Source organism: Parasteatoda tepidariorum, chromosome 4 (genome assembly GCF_982258835.1).
Source record: "Parasteatoda tepidariorum strain Cologne lab strain chromosome 4, Ptep-v5.0, whole genome shotgun sequence".
NCBI classification, from domain to species: Eukaryota; Metazoa; Arthropoda; class Arachnida; order Araneae; family Theridiidae; genus Parasteatoda; species Parasteatoda tepidariorum.
The window spans coordinates 303,174-321,817 of record NC_141758.1 but is presented as its reverse complement, the minus strand read 5'-3'; the positions used below and the strand labels follow the sequence as shown (position 1 = coordinate 321,817).

The following is an 18,644-nucleotide window of genomic DNA, read 5'->3' as shown; positions in this document are numbered from 1 at the left end:
CAGTATTTCAGTGAAGATTGAGTGTTTAATTGGATTATACATCACGTCTTCTGAGCCTCACTCTATTGCCAATATTTCAAATGCAGCTTTATCAATCAATTTTTTAACTCTTGCAACATTAAACATAAATCTTGACCAAGGTGAAAATCACATTCAATGATTCTGTAAATACAGTGATAAAACAGTTTGCACATTGTGTCTTCTAATCCCACTCTTAAATGGAGCCAATAGCTCAAGTGCAGCATAAGTAACCTATTTTTTTGCATCCTGTAATATCAAGAATAAGAATAAATTTTTAAGACCCCATACATCGTTCAGTTTTCTATGTCAAATCACACTGTATTACATTCTGCATTGTACTGCGAACATTCTAAATAGGTGACTTTCGGAAGTGATCTGAGCATGCCTAGTTTGATGCATGGAACACAGTGAACAAGTGACTTGCAATTTACAATTGCGACATTTAACTACTCGTACTGTTGCTACTCAGTCTAGATTAGACACAACAGGGTCCTTTAGCCTAGCCCCACATGGGCAACTTGCAGCCGTGATCTGAACACACTTGCCTCAACCAACACTCTACAAGCCAATATTAGGATGACTATATTTTGTAATATTGGTTCTAGAATGGCTTTCAATAATTGACAAATATCATTTTCTATGTAGGACCCTTATAGACTTACAATAATGTTGGGTAAAAATCGGGGTGTCTAGATTTTTCACTATTGGTCCTAGATTGAAACAAATCTTGTTACGATATTGAAAGTCATTCTAGGACCAATATTGAAAAATCTAGACATACCAATATAGGTCCCTTGGTGCATGTTCTTACGGGACCTAGCCAATTTTAAGCCCAACTGGGGCTAATGTAAAATTGTTGCTAGGGGTGGTAAATTAATCAATTCAGTAAAAAATAGAAAGAAATAGCGGCCCAGCATCAAAAAAAAGTAACATTTAGAAACCATTAAGTAAGAATCATTGGCAATTATGTTATTTTTTTGAGACAAATTAAAACGAGCACATGTTTCTAAAAGATGAAATTAACATGTAGAAAAACATACTTGCAAGGATCTTTGCATTTTCCGATGAAGCTTTCTTTCTATGATGATGACTGTCATTCAAGTTGGAGGAATGATTCTCATCTTGAGAAACATTTTGAAGATCAGGAGAATCATATCCAATGGAAGTTCCCTTACTGTGGTTATGTAATACTTTTATGGCTGTGGATTCTGCCACTTTAGGATGAATAGGGAAATCTAAAAAAGAAATTTATACATTTAAAATTATAATACTATAAAAGTAGGACGTTAATTTATATATAAACAGTCTTTTTCAAATGCTAAAGAGAGCAGGTAAATAAGGATTTATTAAAAAAATAGTCACATTTTATCATAACTGTTGCCGTTAAATAGTTTGTTAAGCAAAGAAGAGCATCAATCTAGCTTAATGTATTGAAAAAATATTTCCAACATGCAAAGATTTTCTGAACAAACAACTTCATAAACAGCACATTTTACAGAATTTTGTTGCGTTTAATATTTTTTATATTAGTATCAAGTTGTAACACAGTAATATAGCATATTGCAGTTTATACATATATATATTCTTACACACGCAGTACAAAGTCTCAAGTCTAAATCTTATATTTGCCTAGAAACAATTATTAGCAACATCTTTGATATAATAAAGTTTTTATTTGGCCAAATCAACATCAATCTCAGTTTTTTTAAACTGATTTTTGTTAATTTTAGGTGACGTTGTGTAAAATCTCTGAAAATTTCAAGTTGAAGCCTTATACTTGATATTATTTCTAAATCATACATCGATCTTAAAATTAAAATTTGTTGATGATATGCAAGGTGTGTATACAGCTGTTTAGAAGAAATTTGGGTCCGTTAACGGACCCTTCACAAAATATCTTTTCATAAAAACGGACCCTTCACAAAATATTTTAACTTAAAAACGGACCCCTCACAAAATGATTTTTCTTTTAATCGGACCCTTCACAAATTTGTTTACCTTCATTATTATTTTGATAATCAAATAAACCCTTTCCAGGACAGAAAACAAGAAAGATGGATGTAAACGAATTAAGTTTTGTCTTCCGCAGACGATTCTTCCATTATTCGTCCGAAATTAATATTCTGCGTTCAGCAGTATAAGCTAAATACCAAATATTTGTATGTTGCATCTCTAATTTAGAAGCAGCAATTGTTGTTTATTTTTTAAAATTTAATTTTTTTAATTATAATTTTACAGTGTTGAGCATAATCTTATATGTCTTTACAATTTAAAAACTCCTTGAAAAAGTTTTTTTTTGCAATAACGGACCCTATTTGCACAAATTCATAAAAATGGACCCTGGTTGAAAGAATGTGAGTAATTTTTTCACAATTTCACGAAAAACGGACCTTTCACAAAATGTCTGGACAGACCCTTGGTATATATAGGTATATATATATATGGTATATATATATTCAAATCATGGCTCTAACAAAACGCAAGTTCTTCCAGGGTTGCCACAGTAAAAAATGAACAAAAATAGCTGCTTTTAATAGCCTCAAGCATGAAAATAGTTGCCTGAACAGGAACAAAAATTTATCAAAAATAGTAGCCAAATAACTAAAATTATAGCTTAATTGTCAAATACTATTATTAGGACTGGGTGATGTCAGAAATTTTAAATCGTGATACATCGTCAGTTAGACATCACAATATAGTGATATATTGCAATTTAGCATATGTTCAAAAATTACCTATGGGAAATCTTTAAATCAATCAAAAATAAATAAAAAGGAATAAATCCAGTACAAAAGAAAATATTAATTCTAAACATATTCTACTGTGACATCAATATCATTGCTTAATTTTTTCAATTAAATTAATAAAGATGTCAAAGTAAAGGCAAACCCAAGCTTTATTTCATTTTTCGTAAATTAAAAATGATTTAAGATTTATTGGTTTAAAAATAATAATACTGTAACAAATTATTTTACATACATGCATTAAAAATTAAAAGAAAAGAAAAAAACGAAAGTGGAAAACAAACCAAAGAAATGTTAACTTTAGAAAAAAAAATTTTTTTTTTCATTACTTGTTGATAAAAAAACATGCTTTTGAAACATTAGACCCCTTTTTATTTACTTATTTAAAATAATAAAAAGTAGTATTAGCTAATTGTCAAATTCTGTACTTAATAAATGCAAAAATATTTTTACTTATTTATTATTATTTTCATTTTTGAAAATAAAATCGACCAAAGATTTATCTGTTTAAAAATGATACTGACTATTGAACAAATTATAAAACAAACAAGTATTGAAAGAATTTTAATAAAAATTTTAAAAAAATACTTTAAATACTAACGTTAAATTATTAAAAACGTCAAAACAATACTAAACTTTTTATTTAATTAAAAAAATTTTTTTTAACTAATAACCAAATTTTTTTAAAACTTTGTTTTCATTTTCTTAAAAATAAAAGCAAATTAAATAAAGGTAAGTTTTATTTTAATTTTTTTTATAATTAAAAACGACTGAGCATTTATTGGTTGAAAAACAATCAAATTATTATACTTAACTACATGTAATTAATTTAAAAAAACTAAGTTTTTATAACAAAGTTAAATACAAAATACCCCTATTAAATTATATCGCTTAAAATAAAAAACAATAATTGAAAAAAATCAATGATTTGATCTATTGAGTTCAGAACGAAAATTTAAGATAACAGTGATTGAGCAGCAATCGCAAAGTAACAGTAGGTCTACTAAAAATAATTGACAAGAATCGTTAAACCCAGACAGAAAAAAAAATGATATGAAATAATGAAGAACGAAACAATCGCTGCAAAAGTCTCACTGAAAATAATTTACAAGAAACCCGACAATTATTTCCGACTAAATAAAATGCACAACGATCGCAGATTATTTTCAATGGGACTTATGTCCCATTGAAAATAATCTTCAAAAAACGCAAAATCCCAAAGACAAAAATTGACATAAAGAAACTATGCATTGCGTTCTACACTCTATAACAAAAAAATCGACACACCAAGAAGGAGTTGTCCGATTGAAACGAAAATTGGTGGATAGGAAGACAATGTACAGAATAGTAAATGATTAAAATTTCAGAACAATTGAATAATTTATTGCAGAGTTACAGTAGCAAGTTTGATAAGGTGTTGACCCGCCTCTAGCCTGGATACAAGCTGCCACACGCGTGGCATAGACCGATAAAGCTCCCGGACGGTCTCCTGCGGTATTTCCCGCCAAATTTGATCCAATTGTCGAACAAGGTCATCAACATTCCGTGCCAGATGCAATCGCCCTCCCATCATATCCCAGACATGCTCGATGGGAGAGAGATCTGGTGATCTGGCAGGCCAAGGAAGAGTTAGACAAGCTTGCAGACAGTTCATAGCCACACGTGCCGTATGTGGTCTGACATTGTCCAACTGAAAAACCAGCCCAGGGCGCTGCAAAAGGAATGGTAGCAAAACAGGTCTTAGGATGTCGTCAACGTACCGCTGTGCAGTAAGTGTACTTCTAATGACGACCAAAGGGGTCCGGCTGTCAAAGGAAATGGCACCCCAGACCATAATGCCTTGTTGAGGGCTGGTGTGGAGTACAATAGTGAAGGCAGGATCCCCCCTCTGCCCCGTGCGTCTCCAAACACGTCTTCGACGATCGTCAGGACACAGTTGGAAGCGGGATTAGTCGCTAAAGACTATACGTCACCAGTAGGCATCATTCCAGCCATATCTGTTCAAAACATTCATGCATATGAAATTTCAAAGCAATCGTTTGATTGCTTCTTGGTGCGTCGGTTTTCTTGTTATAGAGTGTATATTACAACACTGATCCTCGCACGAAACCGGGAGTTCTGATTCAATTCGCTCTTCGTCATTCAACATCACGAAACCAACATCATCTTAATAGCAAAATGCTATAAAAAGCATCTCTGCAGCTAGACGAAATCAAAATCGTCTTTGTCAGTGTGGTAACAGCGTTAGCTTAGTCAAGGATCCTTGGATATTAAATCGTTAAACCGCAATTGTAATCTTATTCCGGCGGCTTAAATCAGATTTCTGATGCATCGCCTAAAACGAAAGTCACTACATCGGCCTACTGATATATCCGTTAAATCGATATTTCGCGATACATCGATTTATCGCCCAGTCCTAACTATGCTCCAATTTAAAAAAAGTTTTGTACAAATATAAAAGGTATACATATTAGAAAATAGGTATCTAAATAAAAGTCGAATTACAATAAAATATGAATGCTAATAGAAGGAAAAAACAATTAAAAATAACAAAACTGCCCCTCAGAGAAAACATATAACAAGTACTTTATTAAATCCAATGGAAATTTAAATTTTTGGCTCTTTGGACATAAATGATTGTATAAAAGATTGCTTTCTTTTATTAACGTTCTGAAAAGTAACGTTCATTTTTGCGAAAAAAAACTTCGCCAAGAGTAAAAAAAAGTCTCCTAATAGTCGCCTATTCCTGAAAATAGTTGCTTTTTTAGCCTTTTCAGGCAAAAAAAGTCGCCATAGTCGCCTAAGGCCGAAAATAGTAGTAAATAGTTGCATTTTAGTAGTCTGTGGCAACCCTGTTCTTAATCAATTATCAGCACTGAAGAGGTAGTGCTGGCATTACTTTTATTTTACCACTTGCCCTCGATTTTCTACTAACTAGTTTTAAACTTCCTTAAGTAAACATTAAGGCTGAATTAAAAATATCCCAGTTATCTCTCGTTGGTAGGCTATTTATGCCTTTAATGTTATACTACTAGTTAAGATTTTAAAAATCAATGCAATTTTTTGATGCAAGATCAATGAAACGTCAGCTGCTTTTACATCCCTTTATTTGCAATTTTAATTGGTGCTTGATGTAGAATAAACTGTACAAAACTTGTTCTTTAGATGGTAAATCGATTACAGTAATTTGTGGCACCATATACACAATCAGGCAAATATTATCTTTATGTATTTAAATTACACAATGCTGAAGCATCTAAACTTCATTTCAAAAATGTAATTTTTTTCTTAAACATGCATGCTTTATCTTTTATTTCAAAAATAATATTTTTTGCATGAAGCAAAATTTATTAATCTTGTAAAAGTTAGTAAATTTCTTTTACAAAACAACATTATATGAGCATTGTTGTCATTGCGTTAAAATATGGTAGAATAAAATTGTAAAGTAATTGAATTTAGAGATATCAGTATACTATTCGAGTTTATCCTATGATATTTTTCCATTAATATTTAAAATCTTAACTTCTTCCCCTCGTTGAAACTAGATGAATATAATGTGAAATGATTAAAATGAATGATTAGTTCCTTTTTTAATTCTTTTTCAATATTCCGACATGAATATGTTTAAACAATCAAGATAAATGTTTTAAAATTCTATTTGTATGCCTTTGACAAATTATTTCATGACAAATTCTAAGTTTTACTTTTTTTTTGTTGAAATTTTTCAAGCAAGCAAGACAAGAAGGCACACAAACTTCAATGCAACCTTTTTTAAAAGTAGCATCTACGAAAATTATTATCACTACACTTCTTGTTCAACATTGATTTGTTTTCAAGACATTTTTTGATATAAAAAGGTAGGAATGTCAGGAATGGAGGTCGCTGTGACTTCCTAAACATTTTAACTACTCGGCCAATTTTCGCCGTGCCATTATGCTTATCTACTAAAAATCATTTTGTTTTACTTAGAAAACACAAATGAAATTATGATCAAAATGTCTTACTTTGTTTAAATTCCTAATTTATTTGGAATAATTAAGTTGTAAAGCTCCGAGCAATAAATAGCACATAGCCTTTAATGTAAAATGTAATTTTTAAAAAAAATGTCAAGACATAAAAATTGGGGTAGTAAGAAAACTTAGAAGAAAATATTGAGAAATTTTCTCAGATGTAACCGTGTCAGAATTTTTTGCGTTATCGGGCATGTAATTATAAAAGAAAATGTTTTGAACTTTACGCCAATAGAATTCGCACACTCATTAAATTGATGGAAGGCTCTTAAAAATGATGCTACAATTAACATTGCGAATTATCAATAGTAGTTTTAAAATAAGCATTTTTATTTCATATGTTCTTATGCTGGTTTTATTTTATTTCTTAAATTATTATGTACATTAACTGAAAAAATTGGGCATTAAGTGGCATTTACTATATCTGTGTCTACTTTATTATTGTTCACTTTTTATATTCGACAAATATATTTTAAATAAATTCAACAAATTTTTGATCCTTTTTTTTAAAAATATTTAAATATTGAATCTATATTTTCATTTAAACCATAAAATAAGTTTCTTCAAATACTTATTTCATTCCTATCCAAGGCTCAAAGAGATTTTAAAATTCCAGTAGAGAATCAATTATCCGGGATAATCGGGGTCATCGCTATCCCGGATGTCTGGATCGACCAAAAAGTGTCGTTAATCGATGTTTCGTCGAACCCAAATTACAAGGAAAAAGTGTAACACATTTTAAAGTAAGAGAAAAAAGAAAAGCACTCCTAAATTTAAAAAGAAAAACAAATCTTAGAAAAATAACATTTAAAAGAATGAAAAAAATTGCAAGTTTAGACAAGGAAAACAAGTTTAAAAAATACAAAATTCTCATATTTATTTTTTAAAAATAATTAAAATTCCTAAATTAACTAATATAAACAAAACCAATGATTAAATAACGCAATATATTTCATACCTAATTACTAAAAGGAAAACTTATTAATCTAAATAAAAACGAAAATTATCAAACCGAAACAATAGGTAAAAATGGCACTAACATAAATATTAAAACCCGGAACAAGGCAAGATCAACGGAATTCAGAAAAAAGAAGAAGAAAATCTAATGATAAAATTTATGAATAAAAAGAATTAACTTATTGAGTGCAAAATTTATCGTGAAAAGAAAAAAAAATCAAACGTAGTGGAATCAGAAAAACAAAATTGCAATCTGCTTCATAAAATAATCCTATGTTTAAATTAATAAACAATTCTCTTTTATTTTATTTTTTTTATAAAAACACGATTTTTAACAAAAGCAGATGTGATCCCACATCAAGAAAAACTTGCAAAGAATCAGAATTTATTCAAAAGAAAAATATGTTATTTTTATTAATCGATGTCAAATAGATAAATATATTTTTCTCATTCATCTTCTGTTTACTGATATGCATGTGCAAAGCATTTTTCCGCTACAAGGTCATGGAAGAAACGACGCTTCTCTGGGTAAACTTAGGAAAGAAATACTCCCCTTCCTCACATTTTCCTCTACTCAACTTCAAGGATGAGTCCAATTTACGTTTTTTTTTTTTTTTTTTCATAATCGTTCTAGTTTAAAATGGCGGGAAAACCGAGCAAAATTTTCCCTGGTTATCGGGATAAATGGTTCTCTACTGTAATAAATTGTTTGCTATTTGAGTCATGGAATAGTAAAAAATTATGTCTTTATCTTAGCTGCAAATTAATTTCTGTTTTTCATATTTATTTAACAAACGATTTATTATTTCCTGACTAAAACATAAGTAAAGCAGTCCTACAACAGCCCTTTGTGTGCCAGGAGACTCATGGATGATAATGCTCCACAATGTGGAAAACGCTGATTGTGACAATAAGGTCAACATTGCATACAGGAAGGAGTCTTTACTTCCCAAATAAACTGGTACCCTTTAATTTGAACCTGCATGGGCTTCAAGCCGCCACTGAGGATCGAGCTCCAGTTCTTCACAACAGTCTACTAACCAATTGCACCTCATCAACTGGAATAATTAAATTTAAATCAGCAATATATTTACAGAAAAAATTAACACAAGGCTCTGAGAACTTGAAAAATGTTGGTGGTCAGTAAGAATAGTTTCACTACCCTATTTTTAAATTTTTTTTTATTTTCAAAATTTGAAATTCTGCTAAATACATATTTACATCTGTTTTTAGTACAAAATGAGAAAAATACTTATTATAACAATAATATTTAAAGAAATATCAAAATAATAATAATTTATATGCATTCTAAGCATTGTGTTTTTACAATTAAATATAATTATCTGAGAATTTGTGGTTACCGTGTGTACCATATTGCTGGTTTTTGTGCAAATTTATAAGTTAGGCCGCATTTTGACCAAAGCTTCCGAGTCCATGTGACCCAAAAAATTGTGAAGGTAAATTCGGAAATTATGAACCTTGCAAAAAATTATGCGATTGCTGTGGATAAAAACAATTGTCTCTTATTATTATTATTTTGCTGAAGTGAATATAAATGGTATGTGTTTTGGCATTCTTTTTGTATAATACGAAATGAATTGAATTTGAAATTATTACAAATTTATTATGAATTACACATCTAAGGAAACACACGACAGGCTTGATTTTGCGCCCATTTCATCGCAAATCCATGTGATTTTTTAGGAATAATTTTCATGAATTTCAACGTTTTTTTTTAAAATCCTGATATTTTAATAAAATATTAATACAGCAAAAGAATTTCAAATTGAACATTTAAATTATGTATTTTTAATTCACGCCGATTTTGCAGTGAATCTACATTGTTTATCAAACCACTTCATCGACTATGGATTTCTAAATATTTGTAAGAAAAAAATATTTTTACAACTGAACTATTACATCTAATGAAGCTCGATTGTGCAGGTGTGTAATCACCTTATGATTTTCGACTATGTTCTTTCAAGTTTTTACTGATTTCACTGTAAAGCCATATATTTTTCAGCAATTACTGTTGCAGATTTCTAAATGATCTTTCTTAATCCTGACACGTTCAATCAGATATTATTGTGTATGCATTTTGAATTGTGCATTTCAATAAAAACTTTTTTTAAACAAGCGTTCGATTTGCTCTGATTTTGTTTTAAACACTAAACATACCAATGACTTTACAATACAACATATAATAACTGGTTTTTTGACCAGTTACCGTATGTTTAGTGTTAACAACTTGCATGTTTTTTTTTGTTTTTTTAAATTCAAATTGCACTCGCAGTATTCTAAGAAATTTTAAAAATTCTGATATTCCTAAATTGAACTATTACGTGCATTATTATTATTATTGAATTCCGAATTGCACAAATGTGCATAATTATTTTTCAGTTTTCGAAAACGTTAGTTCGATTTAGCGTAAATCCATTTGGTATTTGATTGCAGTCCCACAGTGATTATTTTTTAAATGATTAAATTCAGCTTAACTATATTCCTACTTTATTATTTAATAAAAAATAGCCGTATTTTAATTGTTTTCGTACTTCCATTTTACTTTTTCTTTGTAAAGTAAGAGGATATATTTTTCTTTTTATTTCTCTTTCATCTTCTTTTCACTGATATGTGTGTGCAATGCATTTTCCCCACCCCCTCATAAATCGAAGAGAAAACGAAATCAGCATGCCACTCTTTTAAATTTGACCGACGGCAGCTTATCAAAAAAATAACTATTCTTTTGGAACACACAGGAGAAAATAAAACATTTGTCCCTTTCCTGCCTCCTCTCTATCTAAAGATCTTCAAGGTCACTGAAGAAATCAAGTTTCTCTGGACAAACGGGGAGAAAAATTATCCCCTTCACCACATTTTCCATTACTCAACGAAAGGATGAGTCAAATCTCTGCTTTTTTTCTTAATCATTTTAGTTCAAAGGAAAACTGAGCAAAATTTTTCACGGTTCTCTGAATACCGGATAAATGGTTTTCTACTGTATTTTGAAAAATCTATTTTCCAAACTTGCCAAAGTTCAGACAATTCTGTACGTGGGACTTTCTCCTGCATATTTATAGTAAACTTTTAAAGTCAACTTACTCTTATATTGAGAGTTCAAGTTTTTTATTTTATTAGAACCCGTGCTAGAAAGAGGATAGGACGCTTTCTGTGTCTAACTACAAGTGGACTTTAATGAATGAACTTTATAGGCAATGAGTAGTGTCCTGTCTGCAAGTCTAAATTGAAAAATGTTTTTAAAATTTTCAGGAAAAAATTGAGAAAGTACCCAAAAAAATTGCAGAAAATATACTATCACATAGCCATAGTGTCATTATAAAAATTTTGTAAGGATAGGAATTAGCAATACCTAGATTATAAGAAATTCACTACAGCTGTGCTTTTTTTTCTCTGTTGAAAACATAAAATAAATGTTATGTTCTCTTACAAAAATACTTCATAAGAATTAATAATTGTAAGCCAATAACTAAGTGGGCTAGATAACAGCTTTATTTACATTATGATTCTAAGAATATTACAAAATGAAATCGAAACTACCTGCTGTTGAACAAAATTCATCATCCCCAATGTCCCAAGCATCCTCAGTACTATCTTGAAATTCTTGAAACGAACTAGAAGACGACGTTTTACGATGTTTCGTCTTTGAAGAATTTTTTCTAGGACTAATATTCCTATAATAAAAATACTTTTACCGTTTAAAAAATGGCAAGCAATCTATGAAATAAAGTACAGTAAGACCCTGCTTAACGAGCAGGATACGTTCCATCTAAGTAGAGAGTAATGCGAAACAGCGCTAAACGATGCTATCTTAACATGTAAATAATGAGGTTAGGGGAAGATGGATAGAAAATTGGTTAAGTATTAAATTTAATAATTATGTTCCTTTAATTAAAATAAAACCAAACATTTATTTTTTACAAAAATAAAAACAATATAAACGAATATACGTACTTATAAAAACAAATAAAATTCTAAGTCAGTCCGATCATTCAGTCTATTTTGTGTTTCCAATTTTCTGCCTTTTCGTCAAGAAAGCATCTAATGTAGTTTATGTTTTCCTTTTGTTTATTGTTAGAAGTTGTTGATAAGTGGATAAAGCATCTATAACACTCCGTCTTGTTTTTGAACTCCTGTCAAAATTTGGATCATTTTCAACAAATTGGTCCATAATTTCAGTTATAGTGGTCAAACTCCTTTTTACAAATGCTTCTTTTTGCTCTTCTTCGTAATCACTACTATCAATATTTCTGTTTTCTTTTTGCTCAGTTAATTCCTTGAGCTCATCATTAGAAAGACTAGCTGCTGTATCTTGAACCATTTCTTCGACCTCTTCCACATTTACCTCATCTAAATCGGTTTGTTTTGCTAATTCTACTATTTCATCCATATCGACAGAGTGTCCAATGTCTTCGATCTTACTTAAATCTGGTCAAATGTTCTTCTATACACCTTTCAAAGATCTTTCTGTTCTCATTTCAAGAAAGGCTTATGTTTTCTACAGCATTCATGATATTGTAGTTTTTCCAAAATTCTCTTATTGATTGCTTCTCTTCTCCGTCTATTTTGTCAAATATCTGCTTTAATGTCCGCTGCAAGTAATAAGCCTTAAAATTGGATATAACGCCTTCGTCCATTGGTTGGATTAAGGCAGTTGTATTAGGCTGCAAAAAAACCACTTCGACTGGAATGCATGTTGTTAAGTCTGATAAATTTGCTGGGTGGCTTGGAGCATTATCAATTAATAGTAGTGCTCTTTTTTCAAGTTTTTTAATTTCGCAATAACGATTAACAGATGGGCAGAAATGTTCAGTGAACCAATCCTGGAAAATTTTCATAGTTATCCATGATTTTTTATTAGACTCCCAAATTACAGGTAAAGTTGATTTAGATATGCCTTTCATCGCTCTTGGGTTTTTGGAGTGGTAAACTAGTAGCAGTTTTACTTTGAAATCTCCGCTTGCGTTACCACCCAGTAGAAGTGTTAAGCGATCTTTTGTGGCTTTAAATCCTGGTGCTCGTTTCTCTTCGCGGGATATAAAATGTTCGTTTTGACATTCTTTTCCAAAACAGGCCTGTTTCATCAACATTAAAAAAAATTCTGGAGGATAGTTTCCTTGTTCAATTATTGTTTTTAATGTCGCAGGGAATTCAGCCCCTGCTTTCGTATCACCATTTGCTGCTTCTCCCGTAATCTTTATGTTGTGAAGATTATTTCGATGTTTAAATCTATTAAACCATTCTCGACTAGCAACGAAAGTTTCACTTATGTCACTTACATCAACCTGAATGTAACAGGGTTGCCACTCAAATCTGGAGAAAAAAATTCCCTGTATTTTTCCTGTACATATTATGCAAAATATATTAAGAGAAAACAACAATTACTGGGCTCTTGTGTGAGCAATTGTTGGGTTAACTATATTTATTAGTTTTAATTGCTGGAAGAACAGCTGAACATACTTAAATAATGCTTTAGTAAATGAAATAGTTTAGTATAGCTGAAATATCATGGTTAAACATCCCATAGATTAAGCTCTGAGTGGTCACCATTTTTTAAAAGACATACCTTCATTTTCCCTGTTATTTTAAGTGATTTTTAAATTCCCTGTATTTTCCAGGCTTTCCCTGTGGAGTGGCAACCCTGTGTAATTAAAAATTCTTCGAGCTTTTTCCATTATGATAGATTGGCTTAATGGCATATTGCATTCAATTTCGTGGTCAATCCATATAGACATTCCTTTTTCCATTTCCTCTATAATGTTATTTTTAGAACGGGTAATTCTAGTTGCAGAGCTTGACGTAGTTGCAGTTACCGAGGACAGTATTTTTTCTTTATTCTTAAGAATTATCCTTATAGTTGAAGTTGCCAAATTCAATGCAGCACTAATTTGAGATTGACGTTCACCAGAATCTAATCTTCTATTCACTTGCATTTTAGTTTCCAGTAAAATAGTTTTTCGAGGTTGTTTTCTTTTCTTGTTTTTCATTATCACTCATGATAAAAACTAAAGATCATAATATTTGTCACTGTATTAATCGTTATTGTATTATATAAATTTATATGTGCTTACAATAATGTCAACAAATGTTTCAAATGATAAAAATGCGTTCGTACAGCACCGCACCAAACAAGAAACAAAACTACGCTGTTTCGGATATGTTCTGTGCATATTTGGGGGACTCCCTGTGCACAATTTCGGGGAATCCCCCTGTTGAAATAAAATAGCGCTAAACAAAATAGCGTTAAGCGGGGTCTTACTGTAAATTATACTAATGATGACTAAGGTATTTATTAAAAAAAAATTTAGAAATTTTCTTCACTACATTCAATGATTGTTGGAAGAATTTATGAAAGTTATATTAAACGATAAACAAAGAAAAACATTAATTAAACGAAAAAATTTAATTTAAAAACTAAATGTAAAATTTTAAATGCAGCAGCAAAAAAAAAATTTTTCTTTTCAGAATCAAATGAATAACATTTGAAAAAATGAGGTTATTTTAATTAATATGGCTCAGGAGATTTTAAAAATTTGGGATTCTCAGATATGAGATATTTAACTTACTTTGAATCTGAGGTCAACTGCAAATTGTGAACGGAACTAGATACAGGTCTATAAAAAAGAAAATATAAATTTCAGTCACTATATGAAAATAGTCTAAATAAAATAATTTTTAGAAGTATACACAAAGCATCAAAGTATACATAAAGTATCAAGTATAATTTTCTACTAATGTGCTCGTTTAAAAGCAAAGCGCAATTTTAAAAAATTTTGTAAATAAAAATTCTATTAAAATTCTTATTCAATATTAAAAGAATTCAAGGACTTTTCATTGATTTTCAAGGACCTCAAATCAAATTTTTCAAGAACCAAACTCAGTAATACAGCTAGTATGCATGTTAACCAGATTTTATGATTTCAAGGTTCATGCCCCATTTTGGAAAACAAAATTCAAATTAAAGGTTGACCAAATATTAACATTTTAAAAGAAAAAGTTTTGAAGATAATGTTTAAGTAGGTACTAAAAATTGGCTTAAGTACTAAAAATTGCTTTAAGTACCAAAAATTGCTTTAAGCACTAAGAATTGGTGGGATTTCATTACCATTTTATTTTGGAAGCCTCACATAAACACAAATAACCAGAGGTTATTGTGACTCAAAAAAAAAAAAAAAATCCTTGAAATTTATTAATTGAAGAATGAAATTCCTTAATAGTAAAGTGATTGGTGCCAGTAAAATGCCAGAAGTAGAGTTAAGAAACTCTTAAACTGTTTGTATGCAAATGTTCTAAAAATGAAGCTTGTACTTTGAATTCAACAAGCAATTTAAGTCTGAATATTGTATGATTCTTTGCATATTTGACATGTTATAGTGTGTGAGCAGAATCACTGATTGGTAGTAGGCACAAACAGACATAGATAAAGAAATATCCTTTTTTATAGTTTAATCATTATAGTAACATGTAAATAAAGTAAATACCCTGGTGAAATAATTACTTAAAAAGAGATAACTTTGTTTGAAAGAACAAATTATCTCACTTAACACTGATTAAGAGCTGCACATACATGTCGATGTCCATTTAACCTCAAGTAAAACGGAATAAAGCCTTTGAATAAAACTGTAAGAAAGTCCTCTAAACCCTTAAATTACATTTAACACATAAACACTGTGTTGAATGTAATACTGAGAGTTCAAAATATTTACACTATTTCGGATAACTAATATTAAGAAAAGTGTTAAATGTTTCTTACTTGATACTGAGAATAATTTAACTAAAAATGCAATGAATATTTTAGAGAGCTCCTTGATAGGAATAGCAATCAATGCCACGTTATATTTAAAACAAACGGCTGGATGAAACTTACCTTCCAGGGACGTTGTTCGTTCTTTTCCAGGAAACTGCTTTTTCATGTGACACATCATAGTAATTTTGCATGTTGTTTAAGCAAAAATTGACAATCGCTCATATTAGAAACACACTTGAAAATTGTCAAGTACATTAATGAGATTCATGAAAAGGAAGTCGAAACGTCATATCACCGGCTAGAATTTATAGGATACAAATATAATGTAAGTTAGCAGCTAGGTTAAAACAGAAAATTTGTACTTTAGTACAAAACAAACAAACACTTATGTTGTAATCAATAAATTTGATTGTATTTAATTTTCCATATCATCAAGACAACAAAAGTGTAACTGTAATCGTAAAGTGAAACTGCAAAATCTTTACTATTTTTTAATTATTTATTAAGGCAAAAAACTTTAAATTTGCATTTTTTTTTTCTATACAATTTAGTATTTCATAGATCATCATTTTTAAATTTTACAATAAGGGGACATTTTTTCCGTTGTTTTTTAATTTATTACTCGCAGTAAAAATAGTTCTTGGCAGTACTTACTTAAGATTGTGAATGACGCCATAGTTGTTGACACATCCTGGTCTCTGGAAACAAAACAAACCGGTTGATTTAATAAGTATGAGTTGATCATTGTATTAAAAACTCAGTTTATTTTAGGTTATTTGAAATTTTTGATTTATTTTACCGATGGTACTTTTAAATTTACTTAGTTTGAACCATATGGGAATTAGACGTATTACTTCATTGTTTAACAGTATAATTGCTTATTTTATCCTAATACTGACTGGATAGACTTAGTTTAATATAACTGTCATAGATTAATTTTCTTTGTGAAGATTTCTAATAGAATCGCATCCGATAATTTTCTGAAAATGCTCTTGATATAAAGTAATTATTATCAATTCTTACGCCTTCTTGTTCAAAAAAAAAAAAAAAAAATGTTTCTAATATATCTAAATTGATTTCTGACTCACGAGCACAATTCTCTCGGGTAGTTATTTTTGCATAAATTTTTTTTCATTCTATTAAAATTTTTTACATTAACAATTTAGTCATATTTAATTAGACTTTAAATTTCCAAAACTTCTTTTTTGTGACCCACTTTTCTTACGTCTTTCGTTTCAAATAAATTCTTTTGGCATCTTTAAAAAATATAACATTGGTCAATTCATGTCAGTACTCTTCAAGATTTATAAATATTTAGACTGTTTTAAGACCTGTATTCAATTTCTTGCAAAGTCAATGCTTTGTAGTGATTCTTCCACTTATGACCATTAAATATTTAAAAATTCTATTTTTTTATTACATACAAGCAATTCTATTTTATTCTCATTAGATTTTATAAACTGAGTCGTTTATTTGTGAAACATTTTTTTTTCTTTCCATAACATCAAAAGATTCAATGTAATTTGAATATTTTTGTATGAGTATCTGCTCATTTTTAGTAGACCTCTTGTTTAGTTTTAAAAAAAAAATCAAATGTGTTGTAGCTACCCAGGGTGGTACCTTTCAAAATTGTCTTATTCTATGATGATTTTTTTTTGTTTTGTTTTTTTTGTAGATTCTAACATGCCACTGCTGGATTATTTCAGTGCATGTCCAATATGGAAATCCTCCCAAAGAAGTAATAAAATTAATTGTTTTGATGGATGAAGTATCTTAATGGGAGTTATTAGGTCGAGTCATAAGTAACTTTCGATGCAGCTAAGTAGAATCTATTGTATGTATCTACCTGCTGTGAGTTACCATGACAACTAGTTTTTATTTTCACTGTATAGATGAGGCTTCAGTTAATTTTTTGTCAACTGTTTTGTGTGATGCATGTTACGCTTAACTGTTTTTTTTTTTAACCTCTGAAATGGAGAGTCAAAAAGTACATATTCGTTATGTAATGCTTTTGGAATTTAAACAAGGCTATAGTGCTAAGGCGACAGTTAAAAAAATATGCAGTGTATATGGTGAAGGACTAGTAACTGATTGGGAACTTAGAAATTCGTTTATAAAATTACGTTCTGGAAATACGACCTTAAAAGACGAACCAAAGGCGGGACATCCTTCTGACTTTGAAAACACACCGTTTAATAGCAATATTGGAGCAAAATCCATGTCAATTAACCAGATAATTAGAAGAAAGGTTGATACATCACAATCAACCGTTAACTGCCACCTGGAGAAATTAGTGATAACTATCAACAAAACTACCTCACAATCTCAGTGAATAGAATAAAGAAGATCGCATGTCAATCACCACAAGTCTGCTCTCACGGGTAATAGTTGAGCCATTTTTAAACAGAATCGTAACAGGCGAGGAAAAATGGGTTACCTATGACAATATAGTCTGCAAAAGGCAGTGGCTTGATAATGATTAACCACCCCTACCAGATCTGAAAGCGAACATCCATGGCAAAATGATTTTATGGTGGGATTGTCAAGGAATAATTTACCACAAGTTTTTGAAGTCATATTTAACAATTACTGTGGATAGATAGGTTCAGCAGTTGCAGAGAGTGCAAGAAAAACTCCATGAAAAGCGTCCGGCACTCGTCAATCACAAAAACGTCATTCTTTTACACGATAATACACTACCACATACAGCAAAAGTGACTCAAGAAAAATTCTTGAGGTTAGATGGTCTGTTTTACCTCATTCACCTTATCCTCCGGATCTTGCACCAATAGACTACCGCCTTTCCTGTTCCTTACGAAATTTTTTGAGTGGAAAAACCTTTAATTCTAAAGAGCAAGTCAGGCAGGCTGTCGAAAACTTCTTCCAGTCCAAACCAACCACATTTTACAAGGAAGTAATTGATAAATTACCAAGAAGATGGGAGAAGGTTATAGATAATAGTGGTGATTACATAATAAATTAATATAATTTTGTTATTCAATGAGGGCAAAATAAATGTTTGATAAAAAAACAGAAGTTACTTATGACTCGACCTGACAGAAGAATTAAACATCTCATATTTCAGAATAATTTACAGGGAACTGAAAATAACAGATTCAGGGCATGGTTAAAATATCAAGTGACGACAAA

General features: G+C 30.3%; 2 protein-coding genes across 4 annotated transcripts in view; one reads left to right on the top strand and one right to left on the bottom strand.

The window, feature by feature from the left end:
* Tbc1d22 (TBC1 domain family member 22) overlaps nt 1-15,959 on the bottom strand; it is a 42,563-nt gene extending 26,604 nt beyond the window's left edge. The window contains exons 1-4 of the mRNA XM_016051055.5: nt 15,615-15,959; nt 14,314-14,361; nt 11,288-11,421; nt 1,062-1,256 (exon numbers count right to left, since the gene is read on the bottom strand). Of these exons, the coding sequence (XP_015906541.2) occupies nt 1,062-1,256; nt 11,288-11,421; nt 14,314-14,361; nt 15,615-15,685 (448 nt within the window). The 5' untranslated portion in view covers nt 15,686-15,959. The remainder of the gene's footprint in view (nt 1-1,061; nt 1,257-11,287; nt 11,422-14,313; nt 14,362-15,614) is intronic.
* A 127-nt stretch (nt 15,960-16,086) lies between these two features.
* Nucleotides 16,087-18,644, top strand: part of LOC107438692 (uncharacterized) — a 74,372-nt gene continuing 71,814 nt past the window's right edge. The window contains exon 1 of one of the 3 annotated variants that reach the window (XM_016051022.4): nt 16,087-16,224. The gene's annotated coding sequence lies outside the window, so the exon portion shown is untranslated. Of the gene's footprint in view, nt 16,497-18,644 lie in introns of all 3 variants that reach the window. The other 2 variants (XM_016051029.3, XM_016051037.4) reach the window with 2 other exon arrangements.